Source organism: Salmo trutta, chromosome 31 (genome assembly GCF_901001165.1).
Source record: "Salmo trutta chromosome 31, fSalTru1.1, whole genome shotgun sequence".
NCBI classification, from domain to species: domain Eukaryota; kingdom Metazoa; phylum Chordata; class Actinopteri; order Salmoniformes; family Salmonidae; genus Salmo; species Salmo trutta.
Window position 1 is genome coordinate 3,783,392 of NC_042987.1, and position 27,696 is coordinate 3,811,087.

The following is a 27,696-nucleotide window of genomic DNA, read 5'->3' on the forward strand; positions in this document are numbered from 1 at the left end:
CTGGATTCACCTGGTCAGTCCGTCATGGAAAGAGCAGGTGTTCCTAATGTTTTGTCCACCGAGTGAACGATACGTGGTATTCTGGAACTTGATTAGGTAAAAACAAAACTTGAATTTTAAATCTGTTAGCTAACATGTTTTTTTTTCTCCCAAAATGCTTTGCAGCATCATTGTAAGCCAAGTACTGTAGAAGGTTGTTTCTGTTGTTTGCAAATAAAAAGGGAAGACATGTTGACTCTAAAGTATCAGTCGTGCCTAAGTAGTGTCTTTGACTGATGTTTGATGTGACTATGTTCCATCTGGCCGAGCTGTAGATGATATTGAATAGAAAAAGCATCAACATAATCAGTAAATGTGGAGATTTTTGAACATTCCCCTTGCTCTGTAGTCACACCTATAACATCAACCGTTGTGACAACTTCTTTTCTTTTTTAAAAACTTTTTATTATTTTTTTAACACAAAAAATCCTCTGTGATAACACTGGCAACACACACACACACACACAGTGACCATCTTCAGAGACAGAGCCCATAGTCAAGCTCTGTGTCGGCATACTAGTTAGCTTCATCTCACACACACAACCTGACAAACCAAGCTGCTCTTCGATTTCAATCACATAGCATTATTTACTTATATAAGTACTACTAGACACAGCTAAATACTGCTGTTTGATTCCTTTCTACACAACTCATTGTTCACATACTCTGGTAATGTACTGTTCATCTCTGATCCAATCTGACACAATCCTATACATCTATGGTTTGTGTTTCTGCTTTGGTATAAAATATTCATTTTCCTTAATCGTTCTCATCAAATCCTTATTTGTCAAATGAAACACGCAGCATGGGGTTTTATCTTAGAATGTTTGGCAATTTACCTCTAGGGATTTTCAATTGAGTTGAGTGCAAACAAGACCTTGTTGGCAGATCTACTGTGATATATATCTAGGATAGACACCAAACGCTAGTAACTCCAAGTGAGTGTTAGGAGCAAATTTTAAAGGCAAGCAAAGCAACATTTATCTATCCAAAGCTTAATATTAGGTGGGTGTGTAAGTAATACCACTGTTTGGTTTCCGTCATATCCTAAGAAAAGGCATACATTTATAATTTCATAGCTGTGACTATTTTATTACAATCTGGCATAACCAAAATCTAATAAACCATACAAAGCAGAAAAGAAAACACTCAAGGAAGCATAACTATTCTTAATAAAATGGTTAACATCAAAATAAAGCAGATCGTGCATAGCTATTGCACAGCTCCCCAGATATTCAACGTTTGCGTATAGAGAAAAAGTCTGACATGATTATCCGCACACAAAAAGGTAAACAGAATACAGTGAAAAAACAAGTCATTTACAGCGTGAAAATGGCTAAATGTACAGCAAGAACACTTAAAACAATCAAAAGCAGCATAGGAAGAAACACCTTTGGGTGTGACATCTTCACCGATTGTGAAATCTAGAACATTGGTCCCACCAGTAGCCTGCCAAAGTTTGGAACAGGTAGGATAATAAGGAACATGTTGCCATTAACACCATGGGAATGCAATGACGGTCTAAACCAAGACAAATACCTCAAAGAAGTCCAATGGAAATGTAACAATCCAGAATGATATTCTCTGGTTTTGTGGTACATCTCTCACAGGAGCCCAATTTAGTTTTTTGTAATTCACAAAGCAGTAGTAGCCTAGTGTGAAATATTCTCTTTTTGAAAGGTTTGGTCCATTAATGACAAGATGTGCTCGTTTATAAAGCACATGTCCAACTAAAGTGAACCAATCATCTGACGGTTACCGTCTCTCTGCTTCAAATGGCCCTCAAAGAGCAGCCAATCAAATTATATCTCCGTCATAATGTCATAGATGGTCTCATATACTAGGCTGATGTCTTCCTATAGAGTCACACCATGCTTATAGTAGGCTATGTCATTCGCATAGGTAAGGCAAACAAGTATGCGAAGAGTTCAAAGTTCAAACTTTGGCAAGTAATGGTGATCCTCTGTTCCACAAACAAAGGTTGAGACTGTTCCTTTTAAAACCTCTCTGATGCATCGACACTGCACAAAAACTACATTTAACTTCACTCAGTAGTATTCAGGATAGTAAGTAGTATAATATTGCACTGACGATCTTTTTCACCTTATCAAGAGTGGCTGAATGCTTAAGTTCCAGTGTCAGGCAAAAAGCAAAAATAGCTGGTGCGCCATGATCATTTAAATACCAACATTCATTATTGCACATGCTCGTCTGAGGACTCCTAAAGAGGAGCTTGAATACGCGTGTTCGGCCTCGGCGCCGTTTCAGCCCCCAGCGCCTTCTTTAGCCCTTACCCATTCAGTGTTAGATCATCGGAGGGCTAGGTGGAGCCATAACCATATTACTTTCACCTATCTGGTCCATTCAGATCTGTGAACACTGATGGGGTAGGTGCTAGGGGAAGGGGTTAGTGATTGAAATGGAACGGGGCCTTTGTTCTGCTATCCACAAGCCCTGGCTAATGGCAGACAGACCATTCAGAGGCATCACCCTCCACAGATAAATATAGCACACAATTACCTAAGTGCTACTCCTATACATTCCTCCACTGTGATTCCAGCAGATTTACATATGCTAGATTGTGGATGTCATTGTATTTTTTGCATTGTATTTGCAAAGAAAGTCCTCATTGATGAAATGCCACAAGAAGAAAGCTTGCATTTCAGTGGCAATCGAAGTTGAAGATTTGTTTGAAAAGAAATTGATTGATCATGTATGTCTGTGAATGTATGTATGTATGTGTGTGTACTGTACTTTGTGTGTATACGTTTGTATACATTTCCTTTCTCAAGCCTTGAGTTCACATGCATTGACACTTATCCCGTCCAAAAGCTACCAGGCAGAGGAGCACACTATCTATGCTCTGGGTAGAAGCTTCCCTCAGCCACAGATCTAGGATCAGCTTACCCTCCCCATTATCCTTAACCATTAGGGAAGAAGCAAATCTGACCTTAGATCAGTGTCTAGGGGCAGCTTAATCCTACTTCTTCTACAGCAGTCAAGGACACACATTACTGTTACCATCAGAGGCACATTTCAAACCACCTTCTTCACACTCACAAGGCAAACATCAGACTGAACCAACAGTCTCTGGAGCTAAAAGACACCAACAGAAGAACAGGGGTGGGTGGAGGTGGGAGAAAAGAAAGGGATGAATGAAGAACAGTCAAACGGGGGGGTAGAGGAATGAACACTAAAGGAGGAAGAGTTCAGGTAAGGCTCGAGGTGTAGGAGTCTTGGGCAAGAATTGCCGGCAGGAGAGAAATGGTGGAGAAAGAAAGAATGGAGTGCTCTGAGGGTTGACGTTCGATGCTATAGACTAGGCGGAGAGGTGGATGGGGTGATAGGTGAGGCAGAGGAGGGGTTGTGGGGTCGTGGCTTTTCTGGCGGTGAGGTCAGAGGTCGTGGTGTTGGGCTGGCTGGTTCTTTAACAGGTCAGCACCTGGAGCAGGCACTGGCTGCCACGCTTCCTGGTTCCCGGACGCTGATTGGACTTTGCCGGGGCGTCACCAGGCTTCAAGAAACTCCAATCAGTAGGCCGTTCATTGGCGGGACTTCGGTCTTCAGCTAAGAGGAAGAAGAGGGAAAAACAGGGAGAAAGAAAGAAAAAATGTATTATTCACTGGTACACTCCTGTTACACACCAAGATTGGGACGCCACAGCCAAAAAGTTTATGAAATATTGTTACAACTTCACACTGCAATGAAGAGTAGAGTGTGCAAAGGCTAGGTTATTCCACAACAATTTCGAAGATTTGTTGCGGTTAAAGGTTAATGGAACATTTGAAATATGTTTTTGCTTTGTTAGCATGAAACCACAACAATAGCGTAACCGCTTGCAGAAGAAGAGAAGCTGAAAATGCCATTGAGGGAGTGATAGTTGCAGCATGTATATTGTTATCTAAAATCTGTTATCCAAAAACCTTCCCTCAGTAAGTAACCTGTATTAAGTGTAACTACCGGTAAAAGTATTGAAAAGATCTTTTCACATCAGATCTTTTTCAGAGCGGATATAATTCGTCAAAAGACAAATGAGTGAAAAAAACAGAATTGGAAACATCTTTAGTACACTGAACAAAAATATAAATACAACATGTAAAGTGTTTGTCCCATGTTTCATGAGCTGAAATAAAATACCCCAGACATTTTTTATATGCACAAAAAGCTTATTTCCATCAAATTTTGTGAACAAATTTCTTTACATTCTTGTTAGTGAGCATTTCTCCTTTGCCAAGATAATCCATCCACCTGACATGTGTGGAATATCAAGAAGCTGATTAAACAGCATGATCATTACACAGATGCACCTTGTGCTGGGGACAATAAAAGGCCACTCTAAAATGTGCAGTTTTGTCACTAAACACAATGCCACAGATGTCTCATGTTTTGAGGGAGCACGCAATTGGCAATATGATTGCAGGAATGTCCACCAGAGCTTTTGCCAGAGAATGTAATGTTAATTTCTTTACCATAAGCCTCATCCAACGTCGTTTTAGAGAATTTGTCAGTACGTCCAACCGGCCTCACAACCGCAGACCACGTGTAACCACGCAAGCCCAGGACCTCCACATCCGGCTTCTTCACCTGCGGGATCGTCTGAGACCAGCCACCCAGACAGCTGATGAAACTGTGGGTTTGCACAACCAAAGAATTTCTGCACAAACTGTCAGAACCTGTCTCAGGGAAGCTCATCAGGGTGTCTTATGGTGGCAGTGCGGTTATGGTATGGGCAGGCATAAGCTACGGACAACGAACACGATTGCATTTTATCAGGCCTCCCGAGTGGCGCAGCAGTGCTTGAGGCGTCACTACAGCCCCAGGATGGGATTTCCTTGTCCCATCGCGCTCTACCGACTCCTTGGGGCGGGCCAGGTGCCTGCAAGCTGATTTTGGTCGCCAGTTGTACGGTGTTTCCCTCTGACACATTGGTGTGGCTGGCTTCCGGGTTAAGCGAGCAGTGTGTCTAGAAGCAGTGTGGCTTTGGCAAAGTCCTGTTTCTTGATCTCGCCGCTCTCGAGTCCGTATGGGAGTTGCAGCAATGGGACAAGACTGTCACTACCAAATGGATATCACGAAAAGTGGAGAGATAAAGGGGTAAAAAGTTTTTAAAACAAACTTATTTTTTCTCGCATTTTGTCGATGGCAATTTGAATGCACAGCGCATGAGGTTGGGGGCACCTTAATTGGGGAGGATGGGCTCGTGGTAATGGCTGGAGCGGTTAATGGTATCAAATACACCGAACACATGGTTTCCATTTGCTCCGTTCCAGCCATTATTATGAGCCGTCCTCCCCGCAGCAGCCTCCACTGATGCACAGAGATACCTTTTACGAGATCCTGAGGTCCATTTTTCGTGCCATTCATCCGCCGCCATCACCTAATGTTTCAGCATGATAATGCAGAGCCCCATGTCGCAAGGATCTGTACACAATTCCTGGAAGTTGAAAATGGCCCAGTTCTTCCATGGCCTGCATACTCACCAGACATGTCACCCATTGAGCATGTTTGGGATGCTCTAGATCGAAATGTGTATGACAGCGCGTTCCAGTTCCTGCCAATATCCAGCAACTTCACACTGCCATTGAAGAGGAGTGAGACAACATTCCACAGGCCACAATCAACAGACTAATCAACTCTGCATGAGGCAAATGGTGGTCACACCAGATACTGAGCAGTTTTCTGATCCACGACCCTACCTTTTTTTTAAGGTATCTGTGACCAACAGATGCATATCGGTATTCCCAATCATGTAAAATCCATAGATTAGGGCCTTTGAAATCTTTGAAATTGTTGCATGTTGCGTTTATATTTTTGTTCAGTGTATAAACAGCATAAAAATATAATTCTAGGGATGATAAAAAACCCATTGAGGTGTCGATTTAGGACAAGGCATTGGTTTCTATGACTTATATTAATCCATTTGTATGACTTATATGATGAGTCCTTAAATATTATTATTCTGTTGTTTGATTGGATGGTTAAACAGTGATGTCACACAGCATGACAGGCACAACAGGCCAAGCCACAGTATGCCAAACCATTTACCAGCAAAAGGAGTGGAAGAGGAGGAGCTTAGAGAGGACATCCTCCGATCGTTCTTCTGGAGGTACTCAGGGGAAAGGAGGAGGAGGAGAGGAAGGAGGGAAGAGACAAACACAGGATGAAGGAACAGGTGAAACAGGCAGGGAGGGTGCAAAACAGAGACACCACTAGAGATACAGTACTGACACTGGGACTGGGAAACCAGATACTGAACACAACACATTAACAACATTTTATGTGGTATACAAGATGGGAATTCTTTGGTATACAACATACAGTATGTATGGAGGAAAATTACAATCTCTTACCTCCAAGTTAGTCCGTGCTTTTTTCAGCACATCGCGAGTCCTTGATACTGCAATGAAAAGGTGAAATGCACAATAAGAAGAAACATCTAACTAGGACGTTTTGCTGTAACACACACACTGGGACACCAGACCAAACACACACACACACACACACAGACACTCACGCTGGCTGACGATGAAGTGCTCCATGCTCTCCTTGGTGCGGCTGGTGCTCCTCAGTCTCTGGATGGTTCCCTGAAGCACCTCCCCCTGCTCCGAGATACGCCCCCTCAGAGACAGAATCTCCTCCTGCATACACTGCTCCTGCATGGGTCACGGCAATCAATCAATCAATCAATAAATACAATGATCAATCAACGCAATAATTCAATCAAACAATAAACGAAACAACAATTCATATCTCTGCCTAGCAACCTGCATTACCAATAGAGTGCCTCACATGATTTCATGTGTCACAAACCACCAATTACAATGAAAGGATTCATGATGGTAGTAAATCATGTATAGTGCACCTTCTTAAGGTGATGGGTGGAACGGTCTGTGCTGGGCAGGGCAGCCCTCCAAAACATCTTCATCAGGGACACAACCTCCTCTAGGATCTGTCTCAGGGTCTTGGTGTTAGACAGCAGACTCCTCACACACCCATAGTCCAGGAGGACCTATACAGAGACACAGTTAGCTAGACACCTTCAATTTCCTGAAAGTAGCTGTAGTGACAGACAGTTTACATTGAGTAGGTGGCCAGCGCGCACGATTTGGTTCTGGGTTTCGAGATTAGGTCATCTCCAATTCAGTTGTTTGCGCAAATAGTGCTACTTTCACTTTGACCTCCTCTTACCTGGTCCTGGCTGCCTTCCAGCATTGATTGGCTGAGGCAGGCCTGCAGGGCTGTTTCCATTCGCTGGACCAGACTCCTCCCCTCCAGGACCTGCTGCTGCAGAGCGCTGTAGTCGTCCACGTGCCCGATGGCATGGCGCCCGTTCCGGTTAGAGAACGAGCCGTCCGGGGCGTCCCCCTCCAGCTCTGAGTGGGGGTCCAGATCTGTAGGAGGGGAGGAAGACGAAGAGACAAGGGCTTAGTGTCAGACTAACTGGTAAACCAGAGAATTTGAGATGTTATTCATTTTTTTTTAGTAAATGAGAGTGATTAACATCCGGAATAACATCCTTCCTGGACAATTTTAACCTTATAACCAGACTTATGTAAAATCCTACAGATTTATAAATCAGATATGTACAACTCTCATTTCCCCATTTGTCACAGCGCGATTAAACAGGATGCAGTTAGCGTTAGAGTCACACCATTGGCAGTGAGCGGGGTTTCCTCCAGGTCTGTGTAGAGAATGTGGTATGGAGATCCACAGTTAAACAGCCCAATGTCTCTGACCGGGGGAGACGGAGCTGGGTCTGCAGTAGAACACACACAGAGACAGACAGGGATGCTCGGCCACCACACACACAACCCTGAACATTCAACATTCACTAAATGATAATGCTTTCAATAAAATAAATGGCATTAGTCTGTTGTTATTGGTTCATTAAACACAGCAATCAGTCAGTTCAATGGGATTTACATGAGACAACCCGGCTGGTCCCATTGATAGTGTTGAAGAGTGGGCCAATATTAAGCTTAGGCTGGTATTGAGTATTGGTGCCTATCAAGCTGATATCAAAATGTATTTCCATACTGTAACCCCAAACCACACCACTACACCAGACAACACGCCCTTACCATTCCGTAGCTGCCGTCTGTAGAGGCTGTCCCTCTGGGGGCTGGCTGTAAAGGCACTGAGAGACGAGGTACGAGGGGGCTCCATCCCCCCAATGACCCCCACCCCTCCGTGAACCCCACCTCCCAGCTTCTGCTCCAGGTGTTTGTGGAGCTCCAGCTGTTTCAGGACACTGTTCTCCTGGACACTGGACTGGAGCTGTGCTCTGAGGCTCCTCACCTCCCCTAGCAGCTCCCCCAGCTCCACAGGCAGGGCAGGGACCCCATCGTACTGGCCCTCACACAGGTACCCTGAAAATCACAATAATAGTGTCAGTCAATACAACACTGAATGTCATAGGCCCACAGCAAGTATAAAGTCAAAACAGGAACTTCTGAGCGTAATTTGGAATCCTATGCAAGCAGTGTCTGATATATGCAAATGTCCCAGTTATGTGCACCTATCTCAAGTTAGGTTCATATTTTAACAAATGATTCCATTGATGAGCATTGATATAAAGGCCACCTCCTGAATTGCAGTGCTATATGAAACCACTAGCTTGTGGATAAAGTGAGTAAGCTGACCTGGGTTGCCCTTGGCGTTGGCACACACTCTGTCGTACACCTGCAGCTCACTCTGCAGTGAGTGGAGCAGCTCCCTGCTTTCACACAACTGCTGCTGCAGCAGGGACACCTCATGCTGGAGCCTGGAGACAAGAGAGAGATACAGGGTAAATACACACACAAACACACACACACACACACACACACACACACACACACACACACACACACACACACACACACACACACACACACACACACACACACACACACACACACACACACACACGCACACACCCTACACACATACCTATTGTTCTTGTCATGGCTATTCTGTCTCTCCTGTCTGAGTGTGTGTATCTGCTGTCCCTGCTCGTGGCTGTGTGTCTGCAGTCGTCGGAGCTCCTCCTTCCACTGCTCCGCCTCTAGCTCCGCCTGCTTCAGGCGGGCACGCCCCGTCACCACCACCTCACGCAGCTGCTCCGCCTCCTCACACGTATCTGAGGGGAACCACATATGATGGCGGGGCAAAGTTACACACTACATCCGATCCTTTGGAACAAGATTAAATGATTCATCCATATAGAAAAAATATGCAGAATGTGGTTCCATGTTGACCACAGCGTGGGTTGGTGAGATGCAGTACCTGAGCTGGCCTGCAGGTGTGCCTGGAGAGCCAGGTTCTCCTCTTTCAGGACTCTGATCTCATTGGACAGCTGGCTGACAGAGTCCAGCCCCTGGATGTAGATGTTAGTGGGGGCTCCTCCGTCGCGGCCGGTGGTGGCCAGGCGTTCCTCCAGCTGCTGTCTGAGCCTCTCGTTGGTCCTGATGGTCTCTTCCAGACGCTGACGCAGACACCGCACCTCTCTCAGGTGCTCTTCCATCAGGTCCACACCTGGGGAACACAGGACAGAGAAGAGAGTTCAGATTCTTGTTTACATCAGAATCTTTGTGCATAGTGTATATTGTGCATGCCTTGGTCATAGATGAAACGAGATGCTGTAAAAGTGTATAGCCAATATGTAAAGTTCATCAAAAGTTGAAGTTCATGGATTAGCATACAAAGATAAGTTCAAAGATACATCTGTCAAGTGCCCTATGAATAAACATAACTTGTAATCTATATGGAAAATCACGTGATCAATGGAAAGGGGTCTTCATACCAGTGAAGCTGTTTCTTGAATTGTTTCCTGATGACCCAACCCTGGCTGGCTGAACCATGTTCTCCATATCCCACAATGCACCATTCTCCACCAGGCCTGTGTTGGCCTTCGGGGCTTGGCCTGCGGGTCGGCTGCTTAGCTGGTGTGGGTAAAAGGCATGATGGGTAATCTGGCCGTAAGGGGAGTGGTCTGGCTGGTGGTGGGCGCCTGGTATGAGGTTGGACAGAGCCTTGGCGTGCGGAACGACAAAGCCTGTAACCATGGATATGGGAGAGATGTCAGAAACACAGCCATATAGAACAGAGTCTGTATTTATGAGCCAAACTTATGTGCTGTTTATGGAGTAGTTCACTAAATTAAAACTTGATGTTAGATGGTTCCTCACCCTGAAAGTAGTCTATGGGCCAAGATAAACTGTAATCCATGGTTAATTTTTCTTTAAACAGCCACTACAAACTTCAGCTAAACTTAGCCCCCACACGCTAACAATCAATGGAAGTGATTGGGGCATGTTTAAAAAAATTATGTCCAATTCACCTGAAATCAATTCAGATGAACTCCATATTTGGTTTGATGTTACTTTAAGGTGATATGGCCCCAACTTGTGTTTGATGATACAGCACCTGCTTCTGGTCAAGATATGCTGTAATACCCTCTATAGAGAATGCCTTCTTGTTAGAGGGTATTAAAGTATACCTGGACCAGAAGCAGGTGCTGTATCATCAAACACAAGTTGGAGAACACCATACTGAGTAATCTTCCTCGTTAGAGTCTCTAGTCTAGGATCTCTCAACCCCAACATTGACACATCCACACCAAGTCTTTACTCAATTCACTGTCTCATCCTGATCCACTCTAGGCGTGCTATGCTAGCCCTAACATCATCCAATCGATCACATGTATTTATAAAGCCACTACTCCAGCCAATGCTGTCCCTGTCGGTATCACACCAATACATGCTACAGATTCTACTCCATTCTGTTACTCCCACAATCCATAGCACCAAGCTTGTCCCTCAGTTAGTATACTCCAAAAACACATGCTAACGCTAACTCTGCTCACTCTCATTCATAGTAATCTGTCTATGCAGGGTATCCAGCTCCTGTTGCATCGCTTCCATAGACAAGGTCCTGGTCTGGGGGTTAAAGGTCATATGCTGACCCCAGGGGTCATGGTTAGGGTACAGGCCGGGGAGGGACTGGGAGCCGGGTAGGGAGCAGGACACAGGACCAGTCTGACTGGCCAACTCAGGGGTGGAGTACAGCATGTTAGGGCAGCTGCTGGAGGACTTAAGACAGGGTGGAGGGAGGGAGTGGTGGAGGTCTGGAAAAAGAGTGGTGAAAGGGATGAGAGGAGGTTGGAAAGAGGATGGAGGGAGGTTTAGAGTATGTGTCTATGAATAGCACATGTTACCTAAGTTTAAGTGGCTACTATACCTGTGTTTCCTGGGCCATGTTTCACCCCCTGTCCCTGCTCTTCCTGAGCGTATTCGCTGGCTTCGTCCCCATCTGAGCATAGCTCCAGGTCCTCATTGGTCCGGCACTCGTCTGACACAAAGGAGGACCTGTCTGATTGGTCAGTGGTCTCTGAGTGGGCGTGGCTGCTGCAGGGGGTGTCGGAACGCTGCTGTAGCTTGGTGTGGAGCGACTCGATGATCTTATCCTTCTGCTGGAGCTCCTTACTTAGCCTAGGGAGAGAAAGACAAAGAGAGATTGATTATCTCATCCTTTGCTACAGATCTTTACTCAGTCCCTACAAGACATACACTACCGTTCAAAAGTTTGGGGTCACTTAGAAATGTCCTCGTTTTTGAAAGAAAAGCACATTTGTTGTCCATTAAAATAACCCCAGTCCCAACGTCAACAGTGAAGAGGCAACTTTTTATTGGCCATATCTCAGACTGGCCAATAAAAAGAAAAGATTAAGATGGGGAAAAGAACACAGACACTGGACAAGAGGAACTCTGCTTAGAAGGCCAGCATCCCGGAGTCACCTCTTCACTGTTGACGTTGAGACTAGTGTTTTGCGGGTACTATTTAATTAAGCTGCCAGTTGCGGACTTGTGAGGCGTCTGTTTCTCAAACTAGACACTCTAATGTACCTGTATTCTTGCTCAGTTGTGCACCGGGGCCTCCCACTCCTCTTTCTATTCTGGTTAGAGCCAGTTTGCACTGTTCTATGAAGGAAGTAGTACACAGTGTTGTACGAGATCTTCAGTTTCTTACAATTTCTCTCATGGAATTGCCTTCATTTCTCAGAACAAGAATAGACTGACGAGTTTCAGAAGAAAGTTCTTTGCTTCTGGCCATTTTGAGGCTGTAATCGAACCCACAAATGCTGATGCTCCAGATACTCAACTAGTCTGAAGAAGGCCAGTTTTATTGCTTCTTTAAACAGCACAATAGTTTTCAGCTGTGCTAACATAATTGCAAAAGGGTTTTGTAATGGTCAATTAGCTTTTTAAAATGATAAACTTGGATTAGCTAACACTATGTGCCATTGGAACACAGGAGTGACGGTTGCTGATAATGGGCCTCTGTACGCCTATGTAGATATTCCATAACAAATCAGCCGTTTCCAGCTACAATAGTCATTTACAACATTAACAATGTCTACACTGTATTTCTGATCAATTTGATGTTATTTTAGTGGCCAAAAAATGTGCTTTTCTTTCAAAAACAAGGACATTTCTAAGTGACCCCAAACTTTTGAACGGTGGTGTACACGTACAGACAGACATAACCACACACACAGACATAGGCCACCAGAAAACAGGCCACAAACCAGAAGCATATACATGGAAGGATCCACCACAGAGCTCAGATACCGCAATCAAGTTCTAATACAAGTTGTATAACCATTTTGGAGACATCATTAGGACATAAAAACCCACCGTAAAGCAAGCAGCTCATGGCCCATCTTATCATCATGGAGCTCAGCACGGTCACCTGAGGAGAGAGATGGAGGGGTAGTGGAGAGGAAAGGGAGGACAGAAGATCAGGGAATGTGTGTGTGTCTGTGTGTGTGTGCGATTGCACCCACGTGTGTATGTGTGTGTGTGTGTGTGAGTGTGCCTGTATATGTTTGTGCGTGTGTGTTCTCCACACTCACACCCACTGATCTTGGTGCCCACTCGTTGTGCCAGGGCAGTGCTCTGTGCCAACTGCTCTCTGAAGCTCTGCCCCATGTAGTAGTCGATGTCGTTGGCACGCAGCAGCTCCTCAAACGCCTGTCGAATCAACTACATTCAGTTAATAGTTAAATATATATATATATTACATTTATTTGATTCAATCACTGTCGACGTGGTACATAATGTCCTAATCTGTGGAGAGATCGTCAGAGTGTCATACCTTGGTGGTGTCTCCCAGGTGCTGTGTGAGGATGTGACACACTCTGCGGCCCTCCCTCATCTTCTGACGCAGGTGGGACAACTCCCTGGCCTGTGCCTGGATCAGAGTGTTGTACTTCCTGCGCAAGACATAAAAGACCGAGATCGTCATCATCACCTTTATCATAGTTATCATCACCGTTATCATTGTTATCATCACCATTATCATTGTTATCACCGTTATCATCAACGTTATCATAGTTATCATTGCCATTATCATTGATATCATAGTTATCATCACCGTTATCATTGTTATAATGGTTTTCGTCACCATTATCATTGTTATCATAGTCATCGTCACCATTATCATAGTCGTCATCACCATGATCCTTGTTATCATAGTCATCATCACCATTATTGTAGTTATATCACCATTATCATTGTTATCATAGTCATAGTCATCATCAACATGATCATTATCGCAGTCATAGTCATCACCACCATTATCATTACCACCATTATCGTTGTTATCGTAGTCACATCACCATTATCATTGTTATCATAGTCGCCATCGCCATTATCATTGTTATCATAGTTATTGTCGCCATTATCATTGTTATCATAGTCATCATCACCATTATCATAGTCATCTTCACCATTATCATTGTTATCATAGTCATCAATACCGTTATCATAGTCATCATCACTATTATCATTGTTATCATAGTCATCATCACCATTATCATTATCGCAGTCGTAGTCATCACCGTTATCATTGTTATCGTAGTCATCTTCCCCATTATCATTGTTATCATAGCCATAGTCATCATCGACATTATCACCGCTATCATAGTTACCATCACCATTACCATTGTTATCATAGTCACCATCACCATTGTTATCATAGTCGCCATCACCATTATCATTGTTATCATAGTCATCATCACCATTATCATTGTTATCATAGTCATCATCACCATTATCATTGTTATCATAGTCATCATCACCATTATCATTGTTATCATAGCCATCATCATCATTATCGTTGTTGTCATAGTCATCATCACCATTATCGTTATCGTAGTCGTCATCACCATTATCATTGTTATCATAGTCATCATCACCATTATCATAGTTATCATTTCCATTATCATTGTTATTGTAGTTATCATCACCGTTATCGTAGTTGTCATTACCTTTGTCATAGTTATCATTACCATTATCATAGTTATCATTGCCATTATCATTGTTATCATAGTCAATATCATTTCCTTCATTCATTTCTTCTCTCTATTTCTCCACTCACCCGGGCCAGGTAGCACACTTCCCCTCCTCCACCGCCCCTCCTTTCCCCTCCAGCCTGGAGCTCTTGAGTTGCGCCTCCAGTGAGGCCACTCGGGACATCAGCTCTCGCAGCTCCCGGCTGGGCTTGGGTTCCAAGTGAGGCCCCAGGCTGTCGGACATCCAGCCCTCATCCTCCTCCACACCGCTGGGGGCCGGGGAGGCCTCGAATGCCCAGTTCACCTGATAGAGAGGAGAGAAAAGACTGAATAGTCACAGAAAATGTCATATCAGCCCATAAAGCAAGAAGCGAACAAGACACTGAAGCAATCAATCAACTGATCAATCAATCAGGTGTTGTATATATATATGACGTACCTTGCGCGGGGGGCGTTCCAGACTGGATGCGTAGTCGCTGGTGGTGGATAGTGAACGCACCCGTAGTTGCAACCCACGAATCACCTTGTGACAGCGGGCCAGCTTAGAACGCAGGTCCTGGACCAATTGCTGTAGAGAGCCTGTCACGGACTCCTCCCCCTCTTCATAAACCCCGCCCACCCCCCCATCACCATGGAACCAAACCCCGGCACGCTCATAGTCCTGCTGGTGGCTCAGTGAGGTACACATCTCCAGATCATCAAACTCTGAGGGAGGAGCGATACAGAAAGAGACTAACAAGTTGTACAGATCATCACACCCAACACAGGTAACGTAGTGACAGGTGAGGTGTGTGTGAAAAGTCAAGTAGGTACTGTATGGTGAGTTTGAGATGTCTCAAGTGACAAAGTGAGTTAAAAGCAGTGAGAGGTGACATTGTAAGTGAGGTGACAGGTGAGAGAGGCGTAAGACAAGACAGGAGCGAGAGAAAAGACAGGTGAGACTGGAGAGACAAATTAAGGAGAGACACAGCTAAGTTACCCGGGCTGCTGGCGTCCTCTCTCTCTGCCTCGTTCTCACTACGGCCACACGTCTCATAGCCCAGGTCCTGTAGGTCCACCTGGACCTGCTTACTGTCCTGCTCAACTGATGTCTCCGCTGTGAGAGTGTGCGTGAGAACCATTACCCATTGAGTAAATTACATCGAGTGATTCAATGAAGTGAATCAGCAACACTGTATTTAATTGTGTTCTTTCCAGCCATTATTATGAGCAGTCCTCTCCATAGCAGCATCCTGTGGTATGCGTGTATGTTTTTGGTGTAGGTGTATGATGACTCACTCAGTAGTTCCCTGTAGTCCTTGAGTTGTTCAGCCTGTGCATGTACCGTGGCCTCAGACACCATGAGCCTCTCCTGCAGCTCTCTGTTCTCCTGTCTGCTCAGCGCCAAATCAGAACGCAGACGAACCACATGCTCACGGAGACCCATCTCCACATGCTGCCAGAACCCACCCACATCACCAGTGACATCATCAGACCCCGCCTCCTATAGGAATCAAGACAAGGCAAAATCCACTTGAATGCCCCTCCAACTAGTGGGAAACTCGTCTATAACCCTTGAGTTCCGACTTCTCCCACACGCTGGCCTCTGACGTCACCTACTAAAGAAATACCTTGATTACATGCAGTTAAACGTGACAACAAAACATTATTTATAAAAAGCAATATATTAATATGATTTTTGAACATTTAATTACAAACATGATAGCTGTACTTTTAGTTTATGATTGACGCAGCTTGTTGGCCATTAGCCAATTAGCATTTTCTAAACGAGTTCAAAGCATTTGAATGCATCCAACTGGTATTTACGACTTCACAACTGGTAATTTACATCTTCCCACTTGGTTATGAATGCAGCATGAGTTACAAAAAAAAGAACAATGCCTGCTGATTCACTTTTACATGAGTAACCGAACAAGCTTAAACCATAACGGTTGAGCTTAAACCATAACGGTCGACCTTAAACCATAACGGTCGACCTTAAACCATAACGGTCAACCTTAAACCGTAATGGTTGCGCTTAAACCATAATGGTTGAGCTTAAACCATAACGGTCGACCTTAAACCATAATGGTTGCGCTTAAACCATAATGGTTGAAATGTTGTTATATCTATAGCTAAAATAAAGATAATGTTAGCAGCAAACAGACGTCAGAAACATTTGTATTCATTATGGAAACAAAGCATTCACATGTATAGCAGATTGAAAAAGCCTTAATACAGTTGAAGTCGGAAGTTTACATACACTTAGGTTGGAGTCATTAAAAGTCGTTTTCAACCACTCCACAAATTTCTTGTTAACAAACTATAGTTTTGGCAAGTCGGTTAGGACATCTACTTTGTGCATGACACAAGTAATTTTTCCAACAATTGTTTACGGACAGATTATTTCACTGATAACTCACTGTATCACAATTCCAGTGGGTCGGAAGTTTACATACACTAAGTTGACTGGGCCTTTAAACAACTTGGAAAATTCCCGAAAATGATGTCATGGCTTTAGAAGATTCTGATAGACTAATTGACATAAATTGAGTCAATTGGAGGTGTACCTGTGGATGTATTTCAAGGCCTACCTTCAAACTCAGTGCCTCTTTGCTTGACATAATGGGAAAATCAAAAGAAATCAGCCAAGACCTCAGAAAACAAATTGTAGACCTCCACAAGTCTGGTTCATCTTTGGGAGCAATTTCCAAATGCCTGAAGGTACCACGTTCATCTGTACAAACAATAGTACGCAAGTATAAACACCATGGAACCAAGCAGCCGTCATACCGCTCAGGAAGGAGACGTGTTCCGTCTCCTAGAGATGAACGTACTTTGGTGGGAAAAGTGCAAATCAATCCCAGAACAACAGCAAAGGACCTTGTGCAGATGCTGGAGGAAACAGGTATAAAAATATCTATATCCACAGTAAAACGAGTCCTATATCGATATAACCTGAAAGGCCGCTCAGCAAGGAAGAAACCACTGCTCCAAAACCACCATAAAAAAGCCAGACTATGGTTTGCAACTGCACATGGGGACAAAGATCGTACTTTTTGGAGAAATGTCCTCTGGTCTGATGAAACAAAAATAGAACTGTTTGGCCATAATGACCATCTTTATGTTTGGAGGAAAAAGGGGGAGGCTTACAAGCCGAAGAACACTATCCCAACCGTGAAGCACGGGGGTGGCAGCATCATGTTGTGGGGGTGCTTTGCTGCAGGAGGGACTGATGCACTTCACAAAATAGATGGCATCATGAGGATGGAAAAATATGTGGATATCAGTCAGAAAGTTAAAGCTTGGTTGCAAATGGGTCTTCCAAATGGACAATGACCCCAAGCATACTTCCAAAGTTGTGGCAAAACGGCTTAAAGACAACAAAGTCAAGGTATTGGAGTGGCCATCACAAAGCCCTGACTTCATCCTATAGAAAATTTGTGGGCAGAACTGAAAAAGCGTTTGCGAGCAAGGAGGCCTACAAACCTGACTCAGTTACAGCAGCTCTGTCAGGAGGAATGGGCCACAATTCAACTAACTTATTGTGGGAAGCTTGTGGAAGGCTACCCGAAACGTTTGACCCAATTTAAAGGCAATGCTACCAAATACTAGTTGAGTGTATGTAAACTTCTGACCCACTGGGAATGTGGTGAAAGAAAAAAATGCTGAAATAAATCATTCTCTCTACTATTATTCTGACATTTCACATTCCTAAAATAAAGTGGTGATCCTAACTGACCTAAGACAGGGAATTGTTACTAGGATTAAATGTCAGGAATTGTGAAAAACTGAGTTGAAATGTATTTGCCTAAGTTGTATGTAAACTTCCACTTCAACTGTATGTCCTGTGTCCTATTTCATAAAGCGCGTGCAGAAACACAGAACACTCCTGTCCTCTCCCCTGAAACAGAGGAGCAGCAGTTGCCTGCCCAGAGCCAGGGCTGCTTATATAAACTATCCCCAGGCTAAGAAAACAGCCCTACATAGACTGCTATAGCTACACCAACACAGAGATATGAGGAGAGGGGGAAGGAAGTAGACACAGAGAGAGAGGGAGAGAAAGGGAGGATAGATAAGGGGCAGGGGACAGAGATAGGGAGGGAATATAAGGGAAGAGAGAGGGAGAGAGAATGAGATAGAGACAGAGAGTAAGATGGACATTTTGAATTATACAGAGAGTGAGATGTTAACACTATTCCGGCAAGCAGTGGTTTTGGGTAGAGGATTGTACCTTCTCTGTGTGGTCTGGCTGACGGTGGGACAGGAGAGTTCCCAGGTCTAAGGAGTGAGGTCTGGTACACTGTCTCTTTCCCCTTCCCTCTCTCATCCTTACCGCTGGGGGCCCACGCTTGCTCTGGGTGGGTCCCACTGCTGGTAGTACCTCTTCCTCCATCTCCTCCTCCTCTTTCTGTTCCCATCCTTGGCACGTGTCTGTTGGATCTTCCAGCTCTCCTAGACCTTCTACCCCCCCTTGGTTCTCTTTTAGGGCATCGTTCTCTTGTTGCAGCCTCAGCAGTGTACTCCTGCAAGAGATTGAAAGTAAACCATGGGATTCAGTATGAATAACAACAACTACACTGCTTAAGGGTTATTGTAATTGCTTGGAAAACCTTATCCACTATTATGTATTGATATCGGTCATTCTTTATATGCGGTGAGCACTGCACAGAACACCGGACGAATTATCACTGTGAATCATTGTAATGTTGTATCATGTAATGTTTATGTGTCAATTAATCCCGTAAGGGATGGGCCGCCAAACATATATGTAATTAATTAATTAATTCACTACAACAACTAACGCAATGACAATCAGACTGTGAGCCTTTGCCAGTGCTTCTAGTAGGTAGATGTTGGACATGATCTGGGCTACAGTATAGACCAGTGGTACTGATTGTGCGGCCCGCATGCCTTTCATTTGCGGCTCGCGGTGATGTTCCTATTTTCCATTCATAAAACATAACAATGATACAATTTCAATTCAGTGTGTTTAATGCAGGCATTAACACCTCATTGAATATATATATTGTTCCCTTGGCGTCAAATAGGTGGCAGTATAGCGCAGCTGTTGAACAGAAAGGCCGAAATAGAACGTTTGCCGAAATAGAACGCAACTGCTCAGCTACAGCGACCGGCACATCAGTTTTCTACTAGCTAATTTTGCAGTCTGGTAGACATGGATCGAATTATTGTAAAAAAGAAACATAAATCTATTGAGAATGAAAATTAGGGGGAAGAGCTGGAGAACAACGTGACAGCTTGGAACGAACAACCACCGGAAAATGACCATCTTTATGTTTGGAGGAAAAAGGGGGAGGCTTGCAAGCCGAAGAACACCATCCCAACCGTGAAGCACGGGGGTGGCAGCATCATGTTGTGGGGGGTGCTTTGCGGCAGGAGGGACTGGTGCATTTCACAAAATAGATGGCATCATGAGGAAAGAAAATTATGTGGATATATTGAAGACACATCTCAAGACATCAGTCAGGAAGTTAAAGCTTGGTCGCAAATGGGTCTTCCAAATGGACAATGACCCCAAGCATACTTCCAAAGTTGTGGCAAAATGGCTTAAGGACAAGGTATTGAAGGTATTGGAGTGGCCATCACAAAGCCCTGACCTCAATCCTATAGAACATTTGTGGGCAGAACTGACAAACCTGACTCAGTTACACCAGCTCTGTCAGGAGGAATGGGCCAAAATTCACCCAACTTATTGTGGGAAGCTTGAGGAAGGCTTCCCGAAACGTTTGACCCAAGTTAAACAATTTAAAGGCAATGCTACCAAATACTAATTGAGTGTATGTAAACTTTTGACCCACTGGGAATGTGATGAAAGAAATAAAAGCTGAAATAAATCATTCTCTCTACTATTATTCTGACACTTCACATTCTTAAAATAAAGTGGTGATCCAAACTGACCTAAGACAGGGAATTTTTACTAGGATTAAATGTCAGGAAATGTGAAAAACTGAGTTTAAATGTATTTGGCTAAGGTGTATGTAAACTTCCGACTTCAACTGTACATTTAGAATGAATTCAGTCAAGGAGCAAAAGGAACATTTTCGCTCCTCCAACTACTGAGGTAACCCTTAATATGGGTCTTATACATGTGATGTAGCCTATTTGATGTGTGTATGTATATATTTGTGATGTGCTGTACATCAAATCAATTGCTCTGAATTGTCTCTCAATTGATAATATTGGAAGAAAAAGTCAAACAAATGAAAGATCTGTGCGGCTCTCTGAATGATTGTCTCAACCCAAAGTGGCCCCCTTGCAAAAAATAGTGAGTAACACTGGTATAGACCATTTAATGTGTTTTAATAGTAGATACTGATGTATGTAGGTGAGTGAGTACTGTGTAGGTACATACCTCATCTGGGCTAGGGAGGAGTAGCCGGTGGTCTCCAGCTGTGTTCTCATCTCCTCCACTTCTTCTTCTAGTGCCCTCTTCTGTTCAGCCAGCTGCTTCACCTGCCCCATGGCCCCCTGGGACAGTGCTCCACTCACAGGTCCTCCAGACAGCACCCCCTGCCCACAGGCCATTCCAGAGTTCTGGTCAAGAAAGAGAGGAAAAGAGAGTTAGAGAGAGGGAGAGAGAGGGGTAACAGAATTACAGTTTCATAACATGAAAAAGACTTGTTAGTCTGGGTACTGGTCTGCATCTGCTTAAGCTAATCACTTTGTTATTGTCTTATTTGGCAAGGGAACAATGCAGCGTTGTTGAATACAGAAACAGTCTGGCAACCAGGCTGGAAGATTGTCAACATTAAGCTCTAAAGTACAAGGGAATGAGATAAGTGTTGGAAATCCCATACCTAGGGCAACAACATTGGAACATTGATACTGGAACATTGGTACATTGTGGGAGGCAACCAGTCTGTCTAGAGAGACTACGATGAAAGGCACAAGGCTAGTGTACAATTTAAGATTTAAAGGTAAAAAGTCACATGTACCTTAGTGGAGGCCAGGCTTTTGGCAGTCAGTTTATCCTCATCGTCTTCGATGCTGTCTGAGAACTCATCAGTGCTGCCCTGTTCATCATCTCCCTCCTCCTCTTCCTCCGTGCTGAGCTCTGAAAACACAACAGCCAACCGATCAGAACAGACACTTCCTCGTCCTTCTTTTCTCTCTCTCCCCCTCTCTCTCTCCCCCTCTCTCTCTCCCTGGTCACAATCAAATGTTATGTCAGGAGTAGACAGCCAAACATACACATTGAGCCCAGCCCAGCCATGGACAGGACAGCCCCTCTGTCTTCTGCCCAACCCTGTAGTGTGTGTGTCTGTTCACTCTGTGCTGGGGATATGGACACACACTCTCTCCCTCTCTGTGGCGCTATGAGGCACGAAGTAATAACAACCACAAAGATCTATTTTTATCATTCTGTCATAGAGTGCATGTTCATGCTTTTACACTATAATTTGATAATTAGATGTTCAATGCTTATTTTTTTGTTGTTGTAGTTTCACCATATTAACATGACAATTCAATGACTTAAAATGAGGGACAGACGTAAATGAGTCACTAATCACATTAAATAAATAATCATCTTCAGAAATGACTTGGTCAAAGCAACAAAAGAACCAGGGGTTTACAATGATGGTGAAACATGGAGACATTTGGGGGTTAAGTGGGTTAAAATCTTCCTAGAGGTGACAGGGTTGACGGAGGAACATGTCAAAACGCTGAATTTTGGCGCTTTAGCAAGTCTTTGTTCGAATCAAAAATCGGATTTATTGAATTCTCCATTTGGTCTCTATTTAATATTAAACGGCTTTAAAATGTTCAATATTGGTGCACAATTCCTACTTAAAATATCAAAGGGACGCAAAAATCACCAATTTTGTGGAATGACCCTACTGTGTGCATTCTTTGCATAACAACGCACCTCTGCCTCCGTTTAGACCGAAGATAATGAAATCTTCTATGGAAGAGTCTTATGGGAGAGATTATTCTTGGTAAAACATTTTTTTGTTGAACTGCCGATAACTCACTTATAACCCTTGGCATTGTGTATTAGGGTAGGGTGGGTCAAAAGCTATGAGGGGGCCAGGGGGAGAGTTGGCTGAGGGACAATGAAGACCAGATCAAGTGTAAGACAAAACTCCTTCCCTGCAAGGCTGTTTATTCAGCCTACAGAACAGCAGCACTTGGCCATTTTAGACAGAGCTGGTGTGTCCTACACTATGACAGAGCTATTCGTCTGAAGGTCATACAGGTAACTGCCAAAATAAAGGAAACACCAACATAAAGGGTCTTAGTAGGGCGTTGGGCCACCACGAGCCACCAGAACCGCTTCAATGGGCCTTGGCATAGATTCTACAAGTGTCTGGAACTCTATTATAGGGATGCGACACCATTCTTCCATGAGAAATTCCGTCATTTGGTGGTTTGTTGATGCTGGTGGTAAACGCCGTCTCAGGTGCCACTCCAAAATCTCCCATAAGTGTTCAATTGGGTTGAGATCTGGTGACTGAGACAGACACACACCTACACCCTTTAAACCCCCTATGTTCCTTTGAGACCCCTCTTTCAATGTCACTGAGATCTCTTCTTCTAGCCATGGTAGCAAAATAATGGGCAACTGGGAATTTTTATAAACAACCCTAAGCATGATGGGAAGTTCATTGCCTAATTAACTCAGGAACCACACCTGTGTGGAAGCACCTGCTTTCAAAATACTTTCCATCCCTCATTTACTTGTGTGATTTATTTTGGCGGTTACCTGTATGTACAATAGAAGCATCTCTCTGAGCACGTTATGAAATGGTATATTCATGTAATTATAGTTGAATGCTATATAATTACATGATATTACAGTTAAATCATGACATATAAACCATATGAACTAATAACTTTCATTGGAGGACATCTCCGTGTCGTCCTTACCAGAGCCTCTGGTGGTGATGGTGAGACACACATGAAGCACACAGATCCAGACCGTGCAGACATGTGATGTGCAAAATTCACAGGAGGCTGTTAAGGGGAAAACGGCTCATAATAATGGCCGGAACAGAGCTAATGGAATGGCATCAAACACCTGGAAACCATGTTTGATGTATTTGATACCGTCCACTAATTCCACTCCAGCCATTACCAGGAGCCCGTCCTCCCCAATTAAGGTGCCACCAACCTCCTGTGGTATCTGTATATTGTCACGTCCTGGCCAGTATAAGGGTTAATTGTTATTGTAGTTTGGTCAGGACGTGGCAGAGGGTATTTGTTTTATGTGGTTCGGGGTGGTGTGTTAGTTAGGAGGGCGTTTGATTTATTATTTCCGGGTTTTGAGTTATGGTCTATGTTGATGTATTTCTATGTGTAGTCTGGTTTATGTATTTCTATGTTAGGTTGATTGGGTTTGGGACTCTCAATTGGAGGCAGGTGTTTCCTCGTTGCCTCTGATTGAGAGTCCTATATATGGGTAATTGTTTGGTGTAGGTTTTGTGGGAGATTGTTTCTTGTCTAGCATGTATGAGCCTGAGAAGACTGTCGGTATATCGTGAGTTCGTTTTGTTGTTTTTTTGTGTTCATTTTGATTTAATAAATGTTCAAAATGAACAAACACAGTCCTGCTGCATTTTGGTTCTCCTTCACCGACGATAGCCGTGACAGAATCTCCCACCAAAAATGGACCAAGCAGCAGAGGAAGGAGCAAGGGGAATTTGGTGAGGACCGGGAACGCTACCGAGGAACGCGACTGGCGTTTAAACCGGAGAGGCAGCCCCAAGATTTTTTTTGGGGGGGGCACACGGACAGATCGGCGGAGCCGAGGATGGAACCAGAGCTAGTGAGGGGAAAAGTGGAGGAAAGAGAAACAGAGACTATAAGGGAGTTGATGGGAAAATTGGAGGAGAAAAGGATGAGAGAGCTACTGTGTTGGTGTTTTAGGCACGACATTCGCCCTACAGAGCGTGTCCTAATGTTATCACCTGGAGTAGCGTTTATTAATAGTCCTGAGGTGCGTGCTAGCTGTCTGGTGAAGATAATACCAGCACCACGCACCAGGCATCCAGTTCGTCAGCCCAATCCGACTCGTCCTGTTCCCGCTCCCCGCAATAGCCTGGAGGTGCGTGTTCCCAAGCCGATACCTCCAGTACCAGCGCCACGCATCGGGCTTTTAGTGCGTCAGCCCAGTCTGACTCGTCATGTTCCCGCTCCCCGCACTAGCTCTGAGGTGCGTGTTCCCAGGCTGATACGTCCAGTACCAGCACCACGCACCAGGCTTCAAGTGCGTCATCCCAGTCCGACGTCGCCAGAACTGCCCGTCAGTCAAGAGTCGCCAGAGCCGCCCGTCAGTGAGGAGTCGCCAGAGCCGCCCGTCAGTGAGGAGTCGCCAGAGCCGCCCGTCAGTGAGGAGTCGCCAGAGCCGCCCGTCAGTGAGGAGTCGCCAGAGCCGCCCGTCAGTGAGGAGTCGCCAGAGCCGCCCGTCAGTGAGGAGTCGCCAGAGCCGCCCGTCAGTGAGGAGTCGCCAGAGCCGCCCGTCAGTGAGGAGTCGCCAGAGCCGCCCGTCAGTGAGGAGTCGCCAGAGCCGCCCGTCAGTGAGGAGTCGCCAGAGCCGCCCGTCAGTGAGGAGTCGCCAGAGCCGCCCGTCAGTGAGGAGTCGCCAGAGCCGCCCGTCAGTGAGGAGTCGCCAGAGCCGCCCGTCAGTGAGGAGTCGCCAGAGCCGCCCGTCAGTGAGGAGTCGCCAGAGCCGCCCGTCAGTGAGGAGTCGCCAGAGCCGCCCGTCAGTGAGGAGTCGCCAGAGCCGCCCGTCAGTGAGGAGTCGCCAGAGCCGCCCGTCAGTGAGGAGTCGCCAGAGCCGCCCGTCAGTCAGGAGCTGCCAGAGCCGCCCGACTGCCCGGAGCTGCCAGAGTGGCCAGACTGCCCGGAGCTGCCAGAGTGGCCAGACTGCCCGGAGCTGCCAGAGTGGCCAGACTGCCCGGAGCTGCCAGAGTGGCCAGACTGCCCGGAGCTGCCAGAGTGGCCAGACTGCCCGGAGCTGCCAGAGTGGCCAGACTGCCCGGAGCTGCCAGAGTGGCCAGACTGCCCGGAGCTGCCAGAGTGGCCAGACTGCCCGGAGCTGCCAGAGTGGCCAGACTGCCCGGAGCTGCCAGAGTGGCCAGACTGCCCGGAGCTGCCAGAGTGGCCAGACTGCCCGGAGCTGCCAGAGCTGCCAGACTGCCCGGAGCTGCCAGAGCTGCCAGACTGCCCGGAGCTGCCAGAGCTGCCAGACTGCCCGGAGCTGCCAGAGCTGCCAGACTGCCCGGAGCTGCCAGACTGCCCGGAGCTGCCAGGATCAGCCAGAGCGGCCAGACTGCCCGGAGCTGCCAGAGCGGCCAGACTGCCCGGAGCTGCCAGAGCGGCCAGACTGCCCAGAGCTGCCAGACTGCCCAGAGCTGCCAGACTGCCCCAGCGGCCAGGATCAGCCAGAGTGGCCCATCTGCCCAGAGTCTGCAGATGACCAAAACCCAAGGGAGTCTAGCAGCAACCTTGAACTGAGTAAGCCTGACAATTCAGAACTGAAAGTGATTAACTGTTTAATTAATGAGTGTGCCCATGATCCGGAACAGGGGGAGTCTGCCTACGGTCCGAGGTTGATCGGGGTCGGCACTCTGGGAGACAATAGGCCGGAGCCTGAACCACCACCTGCATAGGTGGGTTGGGGAGGGGGGGTGTAGCACAAGTGCCGTCGGTGACGGCAGCCACCCTCCCTTCCCTCCCTTTAGTTTAGGGGGATTTTTTTGTTGTTGTTTGTTTTTTTTTTTTTTTTCTTGAGGTGCTTCCGGGGTTAGCACCTTTAGGGGGGGGGGGGGGGGGGGGGGTACTGTCACCTCCTGGCCAGTATAAGGGTTAATTGTTATTGTAGTTTGGTCAGTACGTGGCAGAGGGTATTTGTTTTACGTGGTTCGGGGTGGTGTGTTAGTTAGGAGGGCGTTTTATTTATTATTTCCGGGTTTTGAGTTATGGTCTATGTTGATGTATTTCTATGTGTAGTCTGGTTTATGTATTTCTATGTTAGGTTGATTGGGTTTGGGACTCTCAATTGGAGGCAGGTGTTTCCTCGTTGCCTCTTATTGAGAGTCCTATATATGGGTAATTGTTTGGTGTAGGTTTTGTGGGAGATTGTTTCTTGTCTAGCATGTATGAGCCTGAGAAGACTGTTGTTATATCGTGAGTTCGTTTTGTTGTTTTTTGTGTTCATTTTGATTTAATAAATGTTCAAAATGAACAAACACAGTCCTGCTGCATTTTGGTTCTCCTTCACCGACGATAACCGTGACATATATACCTTATATAATCTATCCTGTTAGATATAATGTTTGGAAATCATTACTAGTGTGAGGCAGAAGGACTGTTTCACATAACATAATCAGTATAGTATATTTTCTTATACCTAAGAGTAAGTGACTTACCGTAAATTCCGGACTATAAACCGCAACTTTTTTCCCAGCTTTGAACCTCGCGGCTTAAACAATGACGCGGCTAATATATGGATTTTTCCCGCTTTCAATTTTTTTTTCTACAAAAAAACACATTCTGTGACGTGCTCAGTTTTTTGGCGGCATGAAGCTTTCATTAGACCAATGAAATTGCCGAACGTGTTAAGGTCAAACAACTTTTTTGTTTACTGTTTAGATTAAATCAAGCGCTCTCAAACTTCCCATCATTCTGATTACGGTAGTCATTTTGTCACCCTCATCATGGCAAAGACACGGAGAAATGCATATGATGCAGCTTTCAAGTTGAAGGCGATTGATCTGGCTGTTGGAAAAGGAAATAGAGCTGCTGCACGGGAGCTTGGTCTTAATGAGTCGATGATAAGACGTTGGAAACAGCAGCGAGTGAGGAATTGACTCAGTGCAAAAAGACAACTAAAGCTTACTGCTAATTTTTTATTTTTTGTTACAAGCCGTGTTTCGTTAAAGCCTATTTATTTTTGTTACAAGCCGTGTTTCGTTAAAGCCTGCCATTTGTTTCAATGTACCGGTAGGCACCTGCGGTTTACAGACATGTGCGGCTTATTTATGTTCAAAATAATATATTTTTTTAAATTCAGTGGGTGCGGTTCATATTCAGGTGCGCTTAATAGTCTGGAAATTACGGTACCTGTGTCAAAGTTGTCAATCCACATCACAGTAAACTAGCCATGCAAACATGCTGGGATGCCATGCACGTGGCAGAGAAGTCAAAGGTTAACGACAGAGATGGTAGTGTAACTCCCTAAAAACATGAGAGATCTCTTTCTTCTGTGAAAGAAAATGTGTTTTATAAGGATATTCTTAGAATATGTGTGAGAGCATGCGTGTGTGTGCGTGTGTGTGTGTGGGCAGTAATGTTTAAGAGTGTGTTTTGAACACAGA

General features: G+C 45.1%; 1 protein-coding gene across 7 annotated transcripts in view; it reads right to left on the reverse strand.

Moving 5' to 3' along the window:
• Positions 1 to 673: 673 nt before the first annotated feature.
• LOC115169363 (myomegalin) overlaps positions 674 to 27,696 on the reverse strand; it is a 79,395-nt gene continuing 52,372 nt past the window's right edge. For 3 of the 7 annotated variants that reach the window (XM_029724915.1, XM_029724910.1, XM_029724909.1), the window contains 24 exons: positions 21,313 to 21,431; positions 20,730 to 20,911; positions 18,588 to 18,879; positions 15,653 to 15,857; positions 15,354 to 15,470; positions 14,814 to 15,079; positions 14,461 to 14,678; positions 13,177 to 13,294; positions 12,935 to 13,052; positions 12,717 to 12,771; positions 11,260 to 11,510; positions 10,886 to 11,146; positions 9,824 to 10,075; positions 9,307 to 9,555; positions 8,971 to 9,160; positions 8,682 to 8,803; positions 8,121 to 8,408; positions 7,691 to 7,795; positions 7,228 to 7,430; positions 6,902 to 7,048; positions 6,554 to 6,692; positions 6,390 to 6,436; positions 6,085 to 6,139; positions 674 to 3,606 (listed from right to left, as the gene is read on the reverse strand). In XM_029724915.1, coding sequence (XP_029580775.1) covers positions 3,467 to 3,606; positions 6,085 to 6,139; positions 6,390 to 6,436; positions 6,554 to 6,692; positions 6,902 to 7,048; positions 7,228 to 7,430; positions 7,691 to 7,795; positions 8,121 to 8,408; positions 8,682 to 8,803; positions 8,971 to 9,160; positions 9,307 to 9,555; positions 9,824 to 10,075; positions 10,886 to 11,146; positions 11,260 to 11,510; positions 12,717 to 12,771; positions 12,935 to 13,052; positions 13,177 to 13,294; positions 14,461 to 14,678; positions 14,814 to 15,079; positions 15,354 to 15,470; positions 15,653 to 15,857; positions 18,588 to 18,879; positions 20,730 to 20,911; positions 21,313 to 21,431 — 4,139 coding nt within the window. In that variant the 3' untranslated portion in view covers positions 674 to 3,466. The remainder of the gene's footprint in view (positions 3,607 to 6,084; positions 6,140 to 6,389; positions 6,437 to 6,553; positions 6,693 to 6,901; positions 7,049 to 7,227; positions 7,431 to 7,690; positions 7,796 to 8,120; positions 8,409 to 8,681; positions 8,804 to 8,970; positions 9,161 to 9,306; positions 9,556 to 9,823; positions 10,076 to 10,885; positions 11,147 to 11,259; positions 11,511 to 12,716; positions 12,772 to 12,934; positions 13,053 to 13,176; positions 13,295 to 14,460; positions 14,679 to 14,813; positions 15,080 to 15,353; positions 15,471 to 15,652; positions 15,858 to 18,587; positions 18,880 to 20,729; positions 20,912 to 21,312; positions 21,432 to 27,696) is intronic. The other 4 variants (XM_029724911.1, XM_029724912.1, XM_029724913.1 and 1 more) reach the window with 4 other exon arrangements.